This window comes from Echinops telfairi, unplaced genomic scaffold, assembly GCF_000313985.2.
Source record: "Echinops telfairi isolate 266 unplaced genomic scaffold, ASM31398v2 ScPeMD7_7424;HRSCAF=8462, whole genome shotgun sequence".
Taxonomy (NCBI): Eukaryota; Metazoa; Chordata; class Mammalia; order Afrosoricida; family Tenrecidae; genus Echinops; species Echinops telfairi.
Window position 1 is genome coordinate 9,759,963 of NW_022111324.1, and position 13,307 is coordinate 9,773,269.

The window sequence follows — 13,307 nt, forward strand, 5'->3', positions numbered from 1 at the left end:
CTCATCAGACTTCTAATTAATTCCCAAACTCATGAGACTGGGAGCGCCTCAAGAGGAGCAGTCTACGCACCACCTGCAGCTCAGTAGTGTGGCCCTGCCTGCGCTTATCCCCACACCATGTCCTTGGCAGCACTGGAGAAGACTTGCTGAAACGTGAACTGAAGTGTCATGCTGGGTTATGAAATCTGGACAGAAAAGAACACACATTGCAAAAGTATAGCTTCTCTCTCTCTCTCTCATAGAAATTTCCCAATTCTCAGAACGGCTCGTATTGTTTTGTCCTGGCCAGTTTCTCGAAGCAATTGTAACCCCTGTGACTGCAGAGGAAAAACAACAAAGGGAAAGGGCCTTACCATACTGACACTGGGGCCCATAGTACCCCGCAGCACAGTTACAGGTGTAATTGTTGATGGTTTCCACACATTCCCCATGACCACTACATGATGAGGCCTGGCAAGAAGCTGTAACGAAATCAGAGGGGGGAAATATTTTTAATGTGTTGTATTTTAGTACTCAGTCATTTCTTTAGACATAGGTAACTTTTGTCTGAGACTAGTTTAACAAAGAGTATGGTTTCTTTTTGCATTCATACCATTTTATAGAAAAGTCATATGCTATGATTTTTAGTTATGTAGTATATTCGCCCTAGTATAAAGCCGCAATCATTAGTTTGCACTAAGAATGAACTTACCAATAGTAATACTCTGTTACATAGAAAGGAAACAGTGGTATTCATGGAAACTCTTAGAACTACATTTTAAATTTTAACTTATGACTTTATTTTAACTTACAACTACTTTTGTAAGTTAAATAATGCCTTGATTCTGATCATTTCTGCAGTGTGTCTATCCATCCCTTGCTTTGTTTGTGTTTTTTTTTTTAAGTGAAATTTAAATTCTTTTAAAGTCCAAACTTACTAAAATTATCAGGGAGTCCAATTTGCAAAAGACCAAGTTCCTGTGTTTCCTGGTTGAAATCTGCTTGGTAAATTCTGACTGTTTTGGAACAGCTTTAGTGGTTTCTACAGAAATGTTCATGCACCAAGGATAGTGCAGTGTCTCGTCATGGAGAATTACATAGGAACATGAAGGATCTGTATATGGAGAATGACACGACGGCCCCTAACAATCAACTGCCCCATAGGGCTTCCAAGCTGTACTTTTCACAGGAGCAGATTGTCACGTTTCCCCCCAAGGAGAGGCTGGTGGCTTCGAGACGTTGGCAGCTGATTGCTTTAACCGCTGCACCACCAGCACTCCTCGGTAGCACCTAGCCCCATATGTTGCAATGAGGAAACCACTGCTGGGCGTCGAAGTTATCATTTTGCTTATCTCCATGCTTCCACTCCCCTGCCTCGATACCAAGAACCCCAGATACCTAGCTCTTCCTTCTTACCTTCAACATTTACATAGCATTTTTATGTCACATCACTTGGGGGAATCATTTTGGGGTGTAAAGGTCAGCCTCAAACACTGAAAATCCTCACAAGTGACATGATTCAGGCTTGGAGGATAAGATTTTTTGGAGGAGCCAACAACTTGCTCTATTCCCTAACATTTCCACAAGGTTTGTCCAATCATTCCCATCACTCGCTGCGTTGGAGCAGGGGTGTGTGTGTGCGTGTGTCCAGTCTGGTCGCTCCCTACCTGTGTAGCAGAGGGCTATCTTCGGCTTGTTGCACGAGTCATCATTCCACTTTCCTGTGTCTGTGGACCTCTTTATATAGATCTCCACACAGTCCTCTTTGCTCTTCTTATTGTTGGGCTCCCCTTGCCCCCAGTTCTCGGCTTCTTTAGTGAGAGACTTGTTGGTTCCCACCCAAGTCCAAACCCCTGCTACCTTCCGGATTCCAATCCAGTAGTAAGTACGCTTAGCAGGAAGTGTATTTTCCAGGTACTCGATTTCCCGCTTGTTCTGTATGGCAACTAAATCCGTGTAACTTTCTTGGCAAAACGCTCTAGCCTTTACCCAGTTCATGGGCTTTTCTGAATGATGGTAAGTCCAGCCGTCAGTTCCACGATAAGCCATGAAGTCTGGAAGACAAGGGGAACAACATAGACGTATGTCATGTTACAGCTGGACAGACCGAAGAGCTCATTCACTGGGAGCCGAAGGACCCAAGACCCACAGCTGTGCTCACCCTCTCTGGGCTGCCGAAGAGTTGACTGCAGATCTGAAGGAGAACTGAGGCTTTTGGGGTTTTCGCCTTAATAAAGTGCTCCTATTTCTAACTCGGTTTTAGACAAATTTGGTGACATTCACAGATTTGTTTTTATAAAAAGATTTTTTCCCTTCAAAATTCTGTCAAGTGAAATTTAATCTAAGGGATTTGGAAGCTTGCATTTCATTGACCTAGTGGCTATCCGTCATTTAAAATGAATCTAAGTTTAAAATCATATACGAGCAAAAACAAAAACACAACGCCCCCTGCCGTTGTGTCTCTTCTGATTTATAGCAACCCTGTAAGACACAGTAGAACTGCCCCCATAGAATTTCCAAGGCTCTGCCTCTTTCCAAAAGCAGACAGCCTCAACTTTCGCCCACAGAGTGACCGGTGGGTTCGAACTGCTGATCTTTCATGAAACTGAGTGCTTAACTATGATGCCTCCCAGGCTCCTAAGTGATTATATAGGAGCTTCCAGTATGAGGGCTTAGAGGAAAACTGACAAACACAACTACTCAATGACTCCACCGGTGATATATACCATCCTAAGCATGTGAAACACTCTTACATACAGGAAGATGAAAGTTTTCACAGGCATCGGCATGTGCTGCATTTCCACAATGTGTAGGGCAAGTACCAAAGAGAAATACCAAGGAAAACATACACCAATTCTTATGCTTTCCCAAAAAAGTATGAGAAGGGAATAACAGAGACAAAAAAGATACAATTCATCTTGATCAAAATAAAGAGATCAGCCATGAATAGTGAGGTGGTAACCAGGGATGATTCATGGATAAAGAACATCATAAAATAAATATTTTGAACAGCATTTAAAGGAAATTTCCCGCTAGAGTGAAGTTCCAAAGGAGAAGTAACTTCTTTGCTCACAGAGGTATCTTCAGCACCTAGAACAGTGTTTGCTGTATGGAGCCAGTAGGTCGACATCCCTGGAATAAGAATGCCAGGCTCCACAGGGGGCACAGGCAGGCGGGATACAAGAATGTGTTTGTTTGGAAGGGGGCAGAGTAGGCATGTCTCCTAACTCAGCATTCAGAAGCACAGATAGGGAGTAGGAAGGCAGAAGCTTCGTTAGGAAATGGGAAAGAGTTTTTAAAGAGTAATTAAAGACTTTTCAAGAGCCAGACACCCTCCTCCCGCCACCAACAGTCACATCAATAAGAGAAGGCTGAAAAATAAAATAACGAGCAAGAGATACATCATGGCTCCTGCCCTCAAGAAGTTCACAGTTTAACTGTAAAACTGACAGTGGTGTAGAATGAACCATTTGCTAACAAAAAATCGAAAGTAGAATGCTAAATACTTAGTACGGATTTTAAGTGTCTTACTAGCTCTCTCTTCATTGACTGCATTCCTTCATAATTAAAGACGTTTGCAGAATGACTAGGATTTGACCCCTGCAGCAAGAGGCCTGGACAAGGGAAGATGGAATGCCAACTCCTGGTGACCCCATGTGCTGAGAGAACAACACCATGGGATTTGAAGGCTGTACGCCTTTAGAAGCAGGTTGCCAAACCTGTCTTCTGAGCTACCTCTGACTGGGTTCAAACTGCCAGCTCTTCAGAGAGTTCTCAAGTGTACCACCTAGGGACTCCTAGGATAAGGTTAGGATTCTGGGAAAGTGCTAAGCTAAGAGGGAGGAAACAGACCGTCATTCAAAGGGTAGAACTCATAGCTGTCGACCTAATAATTTCCCCCCAAGACTATGTACATCTAGTAGTATTTAAGATAAACAAGCCCAAGTAAAAAGTGTTTAAAACACACAAATGCCACAACATACCATAGCAGAGAAGTGTCCAGACCCACAATCTGAAGATGTCCCACCAGGCCCTCTGAGGGTTCTGACATTTCCATGGGAATATCTGCAAATAAAGCACAAAATTATATTAAAATTGATACTCTGAAACCATAAGTTTCCAGCTCTTGAAGGGGCACCTCAACTGTCTTAAAATGCAAAACAGAATGTGTGCATCTACTAAGCATATCTGCGGTAGTTGCAAAACAGAACATGTATATCTACTAAGCATATCTGCGGCAGTTCCTCGGACTTGTGGAAAAGTAGCATGGGAACTTTCCCTCGGAACAGACTCATCTTTTTCATGTTGACAATAATTTTCCCACTACCCAATAGGTGTCAGTAATTTTTGTACCTATTTTCCTCCTTAGCTGTTACATGACACTAGTTGATATTTAGTATGTATCTTTTTAAAGTGCTTTCTGGTAAGTAATGACCTAACGATGTTGCGATTTGATGTTGTAACTTTACTCTTAATTATGACTCAAATACCTAAAGGAATTAGGTAACCCAACAGAAAAAAAACACAACTAGTTCATTTTTTTCCCAAATAAAAGAAATGCATTTTTTAGCAACTCAACTAACAAGATCACACATTGCTTGCACACCTTCTGAATCATGTAATTTCTCACGTAACCAGTGTTTAGATACAACAATGCTAACTTCAACAAGACAGCACCTCTTCAAGAATCTCAGCAGAGACAAAGCCAAGGAGAGAAAAAACAGCATAGCATCCCTAAGAGGCAAAATCTAGGATCACAAAGCACGTTGTAAGTTTTTCTGTTGTTTGTTTGCTTTTTATCAAAAGTTAGACAAGTTGCTTCTTGCCCTTTGCCACCTGCCTCTACAACCCCCAGAAAAGGCTCAGTCTGAGAAGCTAAGACTCTTTAGGCTGGCAGGCTCACCATGGCTGTGCTCAGTGTCTCCCTAGTTCTGCAGCAGCAGGGGCTCTGGTCCTTGACCCAGGGCAGTGCCACTGTGCTGCATGGAGGCTGTGCTGACCGGACACCAAAAAGGTTTGCTCTCACATCCTCCTTCTCCTGCTCCTCCTCCTCCTTCTCTTCTTACCCCTCCCCTTCCTCCTTCTCTTCTTGCTCTTCCCCCCACCCGCCTTTCTTAGCCTAAAGTAACTCTGGTCACCCTGTGGGTTAGGCACAGCTAACCACAAGATCTAGGGTCCAAATCCACTCGCTGCTCCGTGGAAAGATGAGACAGATGAGGCTGTTGGCACCTATACAGATGACAGTCTCAGAAACCCTGGGGTGCAGCTCTGCTTAGTCTGATAGGGTCACTGTGAGTCAGGATTGGTTCCCTGAAAGTGGGTTTTGATTTGTGTTTTTGTTTTTATTTATATTTTTGTGTTTTCTTGACCTCTATTGCCTCTCCGGAGAACACTGAGCTCCTGTGCTGACCTAAACCACAGGGCCTTCCCACCCACTGCCGTGAGTGCTAATTCATACTTAGCCCTAAGATAGGACAAACCAGAACTGCTTCAAGTGGATGGTGGATTTGGACTGCCTTCCTTTAAGCTCAATGCTTAAGCCATGGCACCACCAGGGTTCATGGTAGCTGAGCTGGAGCGCATTAATGATTGCTGTCGTCTCCTCTCCTTCCATTCTTTTCCCTTCTTCTTTTTCCTTTTCTCCATTTTCCTATTTCCTTTCTGTCTATTTCTTTCCTCTCACTTGTCCTGTGATAAACGCTAGATAAGCGCTAGACCAACTCTTAGCTATCCACGGTAAACGTCTTGATAACTGCCAACATCACACCATCAGCTCTATTTGGGACAAATTGCAAAGTTGGCCAAACTTGAGGAGAATGACTTGAGTAATTTTCATTAATTCTCCTTCCTTTTTCCTTGCTCACTCCCCTAGTGGTAATTCTTATTCATGGCACTTAACTTCCTAAGCTTAAGGTCCCAAAACAGAAGAGTTTTCTGCTCTTAGAGGAAAGCACTTTTAAACTTCTAAGTATACAATGTGAGTGAAGACTTCACAGGACCTATAATATGACCTCAAAACCACTGCACTGAACTGCCTGAAAGAAAGTGCCACAGTTCTTGAAACAGAAGCGTGATGAAGTAAACAGGGGTGGAAGCTACCTTACCGGTATGTCAAATATCAACGGGGTCACCTTGGTGAGCCAGTTTCAGCGGAGTTTCCAGACAAAGAGCAGACTAAGAAGAAGGAACAGACTACTTCGGAAGGGCTAGCCGCTGGAGCCCTCGTGACTAGCGGCACCACACTGTTAGGCATGGTCCAGGAAGGCAGCTCAAAATCTGTCTGGGAAGAGCTGCCCCCTCAAATAGAGCCGACCCTGACGACACGGATGCACGAAAGCTTCCTGGACCTTCACGCACTGATGGGTCAGGACCCTGATTAAGAAGAAACAGCAGCAAGCATCCATTAAAATGTTAGAAACCAAAGATGGAAGGTATGAAATTGATGACAGGAGTATTGAAAGTGGTCAATCATGACATAAAACTCATACAGATCAACATCCAAGGCATGTATGAGCTGAAACGGACTGAAATTGGCCATTTTGAATCAGATAATTATATGGGTCAGTATGCCCGAAATGATAAATTCAAGAGGAATGGAGTCACGTTTGTTGTTCAAGATATATCTTAAAGCACCATTCTGTCTGTGATAGAATGATATCTGTACATTCACAAGGAAGTTCATTTAATACAACTATTATTCAAACTTATGCATGAATCACTAGAACTCTCAAAAAAACAAGCAACTCATTGTCATCAAGTCACTTCTGACTCATAGGTAGACCCTATAAAACAGAAGGGAACTGCCCTGTGCGTTTCCAAGACTGTACATCTTTATAGGAGTAGCAAGCCTCAACTTTCTCCTTCAGAGAGGCTGGTGGTTTCAAACTCTTGACCTTGCAATTAGCACACTACACCACTAGGTGTCCACTAAAACTAGTAACAAAAAAATTGAAGAATTCTACCAACTTTTTCAATCTGAAAATTGATCAAACATGCAATAAAGAGGTATTTATAATTGTTGGTCATTGGGATGCAAACATTGGAAACAAAGAGGAAGGAACAATAGTTGGAAAACAAGGTCTTGGTGATAGAAATGAAGATGAGGATCGCATGATAGAATGTTGCAAGACCAACTACTTCTTCATTGCAAATACCTTTTTAACAACATAGACAGCAAATATGCACTTGGACTTTGCCAGATGGATTATACAAGAATCAGATCGGTTATATTTGTGGGGAGAGGTGATGGCAAAGCTCAAAAAGAAGCCAAATCGAGGTCAGGGATCATCTTGGAACAGACCATCCATAGCTTATATTCAAGGCCAAATTGAAGCTGAAGAAAATTAACATAAGTTCACAAGTGGTAAAATACATGAATTTAGAGAACATCTTTAGAAAATATTTGACACATTGAACACTAAATATCTGATGAGCTGTGGGAGGACATCAAGAACATCATACATGAAGAAAGCAAAGGGTCATTAAAAAGACAAGAAAAAATGATCAAAATGATGTTAGAAGAGACTTTGAAATTGGTGTTCGAATGTAGAGTAGCTAAAGAAAATAGAAGAAACTAAATAAAAGAGCTGAACGGAAAATGTCAAAGGGCAGCTTGAGAGGGGAAAGTCAAGTATGATAATGAAATGTGCAAAGATCTGGAGTTAGAAAATCAAAAAGGAAGAACACTCTCACCGTATCTCAAGTTGAAAGAACTGAAGGGGATTCAAGCCTCCAGTTGAAATATTCGAGGATTCCACAGACAAAATGGGTTGCTCTGAGGGAGAACTGACTCGACAGCACCTAGCAGCCACCATCACAACAATGGGCGGATTCCTGACCAACACAGAAGCATCAAAAGAAGATCGAAGACATGCATAGAGCCAGAGCAGCACAAAGAATTGGTCAACCAACAACCATGCCAACAGGTAGGAGGGAAACAAAGAAGAAAGGGCCACACAGGGAGAGTTGACTGAGATAGTGTCACTGTTCTGATGAGGTAGGCTGTGCAGCTGTGTTTTGTATGTTTTCCCTGTGTGTGTGTTATATTCCACACATGAATGGGGTGGGGGGGGAGAGAGAGAAAGGTCACATCTTGAAACAAACATCCCCAGTTTCCTTCTCTATCAGATCTAAATAATGGTCTAAGTGGTTACAAAATACAAAAACCAAACTCACTGCCACTGAGTCAATGCCAACTCATGGCAACCCTATAGGACAGGTTAGAAGTTCTCCTATGAGTTTCTGAGATGGTAACTCTTTACAAGAGTAGAAAGCTTCTTCTTTCTCCCTCAGAGTGGCTGACCTTGCAGTTAGCAACCCAATGCATAACCACTACACCACCACGGCTCCTTGGGCCTCTGCATATGCCCTCCTTCAATGCAAGAACACTTTGTTCTAACAACCTGGCATTCTGTGAAGCTCACCCGCCCAGCACAATCACTGAAGACAAAGTGGGTGCATAGCAAATGTGGTGAAGAAAGCAGGTAGTGCCCAGCTATCAAAAGATATAGCGTCTGGGTTAATAAAGACTTGAAGTTAAACAAATGGCCATCTAGCAGAGAAGCAACCAGCCCACACAGAAGAAGCAAACCAGCCTGTGTGATCATGAGTTGTCTACGGGATGGGGTAACACGCATCAGAAGACTCAAAATAAACAAACAAACAAACACCATATTGTTGCGAATGAGGAGAGTTGGAGCAGAGATCCCAAGCCCGTCTGTAGACATGGAACATCCCCTCCCAGAAGGGTCACAAGGGAGGGATGAATCAACCAGGGCATAGTATAGCACCGATGAAACACACAGCAATCCTCTGGTTCCTTGAGTCTTCCTCACCCCCCACTGCCATGACACCAGTCCTGCCTTTCACTGCAGGCTAGCCCAGAACATATGCACAGATACAGATAAGAGATAGAGCTCAGGACACAAGGAACCCAGAAACAAGGATGGGAGTAGTGATACCAGGAGGGGAGGGGGAAGGTGGGGAGAAAAGGGAAGGAAGAGGGAAATGATTGCAATGATCGACCCATAACCACACACAACCAGGGGAACAAACAACAGACACCGTGGGGGAAAGGAGACAGTGATCAGTGTAAGATATGAAAGTAATAACAATTTATAATTTATCAAGGGGTCACGAGGGGGAGGGGGAGAGGAAAAAAGAGGAGCTGATACCGAGGGCTCAATAGAAAGTAAATGTTTAGAAAATAATGATGGCAACATATGTACAAGTATACTTCATACAATTGATGTATGTGTTGTTCTAAGAGCTGTAAGAGACCCCAATAACATGACTTTTTAATAAAGAGGGAGGCGGAGAAGTAGCAAATTTATCAAGAACCAATGGTCTTAAAGGAAGAAGTTAAATCTATATTGAAAGCATTAGCCAAAAGCAAGGCTCCAGGAATTGACATAACACCAACAGAAACGTTTCAACAATATAATGAAGCACCGGTGGTCCCCACCAGTCTATACCAAGAAATCTGAAAGATAGCTACCCAGTCAATTGAATGGAAGAGATCCATATTTGTGCCCATCCTAAAGAAAGGAGCAGAATGCAAAAATTATCAAACAATGTCATTAATATCACATGCAAGTAAAATTTTGTTCAACATCGTTCAAAGAGTGCATTTCAAGCTGGATTCAGGAGAGAATACGGCATGGAGATATCGCTACTGACATCAGCTAGAGCTTGGCTGAAAGAGAGAATACCAGAAAGATGTTTACTAGGTCTTATGGACCATACACAGGTATGCGCCTGGGTGGATCATAGCCAACTAAGGATAGCACTGAGAAGAATGGGAATTCCAGAAAGTTTCATTGTGCTCCCCAGGACCCGTACATGGGCCAAGGAGCAGTCATTGGAAGAGAACAAGGAAATACTGCGTGGTTTAAAACTGGACAAGGTGTGTGTCCGGGTTGCAGCCTTTGTACCATACTTATTCAAGCTGTTGGCAGAGCACATCATCCGAGAAGCTGGACCACGTGAAAGCGTGGGGTGGCATCCGGATGGGAGGAAAGCTTATTAACAACCTGTGATGTGCACATGACACCACCTTACTGGCTGAAAATAAGTGAATGTGAAGCACTTGCTGGTGAAAATTAAAAACGACAGTATGGGTTACAACACAATGTAAAGGATACAAACAGCTTGTCCTATGGACTGAAGGAGACACTAAGAGATTCGCATGGAGGAGAAATAGCGAGAAGCAGCGCTGTGCCCGGGCGCGGGAAGATGGGGGCACAGGAAGTGGGGAAAGTGGCACAGCCCGGGACCTTGGGGAGACGCGGGGGAGTGAACTGCACACCGGGGCCTGGCCGGACGCGGAAGTTCCTGCATTTGGGGGTACAGGCGGGTGGGCGTCGGGCGGCTGTGGTCTGGAGTGGGTTGGCCCTCGGGCTCCAGCCGCGCGGTGGCGCCCTCCCCCCGCCGGAAGTCGTAACCTCCAACCCCTACGTCGGCAGTAGAGGGCAAAGCATCAGTGCCACCTAGCGGCCAGAACCAACCTGGACGACAGTGGACTTGGGATACTCTGAAGTTCAAGAGCCCCCGCCCACGGTGCTGTAAAGTCGCTTTTTGGACCATTATGAGGAGAATCGAAAGGTATCCAAAACAAGGGGCCTCATAAGCTCCAGTGATTTTGCCCAGCTGCAAAAATACTTGGAATATTCCACCAGAAAGGTCAGTGCTGTCCTAAAGCGCTTCTCTAAGGATAGCTAGTTGACTTACTATCTCAAAGGAGATGCTAGTGGGCTACATGGGAGTTGCTGAAATTCCGGGAGTTGCTGAAAATCTACTTGGAAGTACATAACGTGCCCAATAACCTGTTTCAATCCTTCCATACTGGTCACGGCTTAGGTAAGGCTGCGCCTGAAGATGCGTGTCTCAGTGATGTCTCTTGCTATTTTCCCCCCTGGAGGGTGGCCAGCCAGCAGACAAGCTAGGATTTCACCTCCAAACTGCACAACATGGACAGCAGTGGGATCCTGGATAGCTCAGAGTGGACAGAATCATCATACAGATGATGCAAGTGGCTGACTATCTGGACTGGGATGTGTCTGAGCTGAGGCCGACTCCTCAGCAGATGATGAAAGACATTGAATACGATGGCAGTGGCTCCATCTCCCTAACTGAGTGGCTCTGGGCTGGGGCCACCGCTGTACCACTGCTAGTGCTGCTGGGCCTGGAGGTGACCCTGAAAGACAATGGGAAGCACATGTAGAGACCCAAGAGGTCCCCCTGACCAGTCTGTTTGTTGCAAACAAGGGCTGAGCTGTTACCTCTGTAAGTACCTCGCTCATGACCAGAGTGCCGTGAAGACCATGTCTTGTGACATTTTGGGGGGAAGTCAGACACTTGCTGCCAGACTGCTGTCTCATCCCACAGCAGGGCTGGGCCTACTCCCTGCTGCTGGAGACAATGGATTACCTCTCTCTGGAGCCAAAGGCCATTAGTTTGATTCCTGTGGGCGGAGTTCACACCTAACTGATAATGGTTCCTATGAAGACCCAAAATCAAGTTAAGCTGTTACCAGAAATCTAGGATCCGCCTATCTTGCTGCCTATCTTGCCGCATGTACACCCCCAATCCCTTCTCCTTCTGTCGTGCATATGTCCCTAGATCACCTCCTCCCATCACTGTAATACCTGTAGCACAACCCTTTCCTGTGACGTATGTCTTCACCTGTAATGTGGGGGCTTGCACGTCCCCAATGTCCCGAGAGAGTATAAAAGCTTGGGGAGCATTAAAGATCTCTCTCACTCCCTCCACGTGGACCACCAAGTGAGGCTGAGGTGAGCATGCTACCATAATATGTATCTGACTCCATTTATTTCTATATATCTCTTTTATCTCTCATGCTCTCTATAACTTTACTATAATATTTACTTATTATCGCTGTACAATTGCGCCTACCAAACCCGTAGTGATTGTGCTAGGAGCTGGCTTCTTCTGGCATGACGTCAACACCTATGCCAAGTCTCAGAAGGACCTAGGTGTCCAGCCGCCTGTGTGGGTGCGAGGAGGCTGTGGCTCAGGCGCTGTGACTATTATCAGAAAAAGATCCGGACCTACCACAGCTTAAGTGGTTGCATTGGGCGTGGTGCCACCTAGCGATCACGATGCCTGCCTGCAAGTAGCAGGCCCAGAGTGTGACTGTGGCTGTTCTGTGATCATATCCCTTCTCCGTCTTCCATTTTCCCCAGCGTCCTGGCCTCTGGAACTGATCACAAAACAAGCAAGGTAAGCCAGAAGAGCATGGAAGACTTAAATTCAGGCACTTCTGAGGCTCTGCAGATTGACCCTGTTCCCAATACCCACCCACTTCTCGTGTTTGCCAGCCCTAAGAGTCGCGGCAAACAGGGGAGAGCAAGCTTTGGAAGTCCCAGTCTCTGCTAAGCCCTCAACAGATTTCCAGCCTCCGAAAGGATGGTCCTCAGCTGGGGCTCAGATTCTTCCACGGCGTTGCTGATTGCGGTCGAGAGCGCAGAGTAGGCTGGCTTCCAGAGACCGTTGACAAAGCTAACTTGTCTTTTGTGCCTCCTGTCGCTGCGTTGCCCCTGGGTGCTAAAAGGACAGAATTTGGGGGGAACTCCTCAAAGATGTAGAGATGAGTAAGATGGTATGTATGGAGCAATGGTCTGTGGAAATGAGACCACAACGAACTGAAGAAAAGGGTGACCCAGTCCCTTTCCAAATCATCAATGATTACTTCTCCAGTGTTGTGGATGCCTCAATTGCTCACCAATTGCATAGCGTGAAAAAGGAATATACTGAGAAGTTCAAGAGCAGAATGAAGAACAAACCACGGCACTTCAAATTTGCCACATCTGAATCCATCTTCTCAACCTGCAAAACGCTGGAGGAGTCTTTGACAGTTGCGATCTGTGGGAGACCCCGGGATCTGAGCAACCTGTCCCTAGAAGGCATTGCAGCACTGGACATTTCTAGCATGCACAGTGGCTCCCACCTCCGGGGTGAGACCAAGAGGCCTCATGGAGAAAGCCAAATCAACCAGGTCCTTGGTACACAGGCTAAAGTCATCACTGACCCTAAGATCCTGAAAACCTGGGTACAAGACTTACATGACAAGCGGCTGCAGGGTGCCACTGAGATGGACTAGATCTATACCAAGCTCAAGCTTGCTGGACATCAGCTGGCCAGATGCTCTAAGATCACCTTTAACACCACAAAAACCTTCCCCATGCCAATTGATGGGGAACCATGGATGCAGCCATCCTGTACAATCAAGATCACCCACAAGAATCAGATGCCCATGCTCATGGGCCCACCCCTTGGATCTTCCCATTTCTTTGGCTTCTTGACTTGAA

General features: G+C 45.0%; 1 protein-coding gene and 1 pseudogene across 1 annotated transcript in view; one reads left to right on the forward strand and one right to left on the reverse strand.

Moving 5' to 3' along the window:
- SELL (selectin L) overlaps positions 1-10,563 on the reverse strand; it is a 32,591-nt gene extending 22,028 nt beyond the window's left edge. Inside the window, exons 1-5 of the mRNA XM_045297962.1 lie at positions 10,532-10,563; positions 10,286-10,430; positions 3,963-4,044; positions 1,647-2,033; positions 354-461 (exon numbers count right to left, since the gene is read on the reverse strand). Of these exons, the coding sequence (XP_045153897.1) occupies positions 354-461; positions 1,647-2,033; positions 3,963-4,044; positions 10,286-10,430; positions 10,532-10,563 (754 nt within the window). The remainder of the gene's footprint in view (positions 1-353; positions 462-1,646; positions 2,034-3,962; positions 4,045-10,285; positions 10,431-10,531) is intronic.
- Positions 10,564-13,306, forward strand: LOC101647432 (annotated as a pseudogene).
- Position 13,307: the final 1 nt, after the last annotated feature.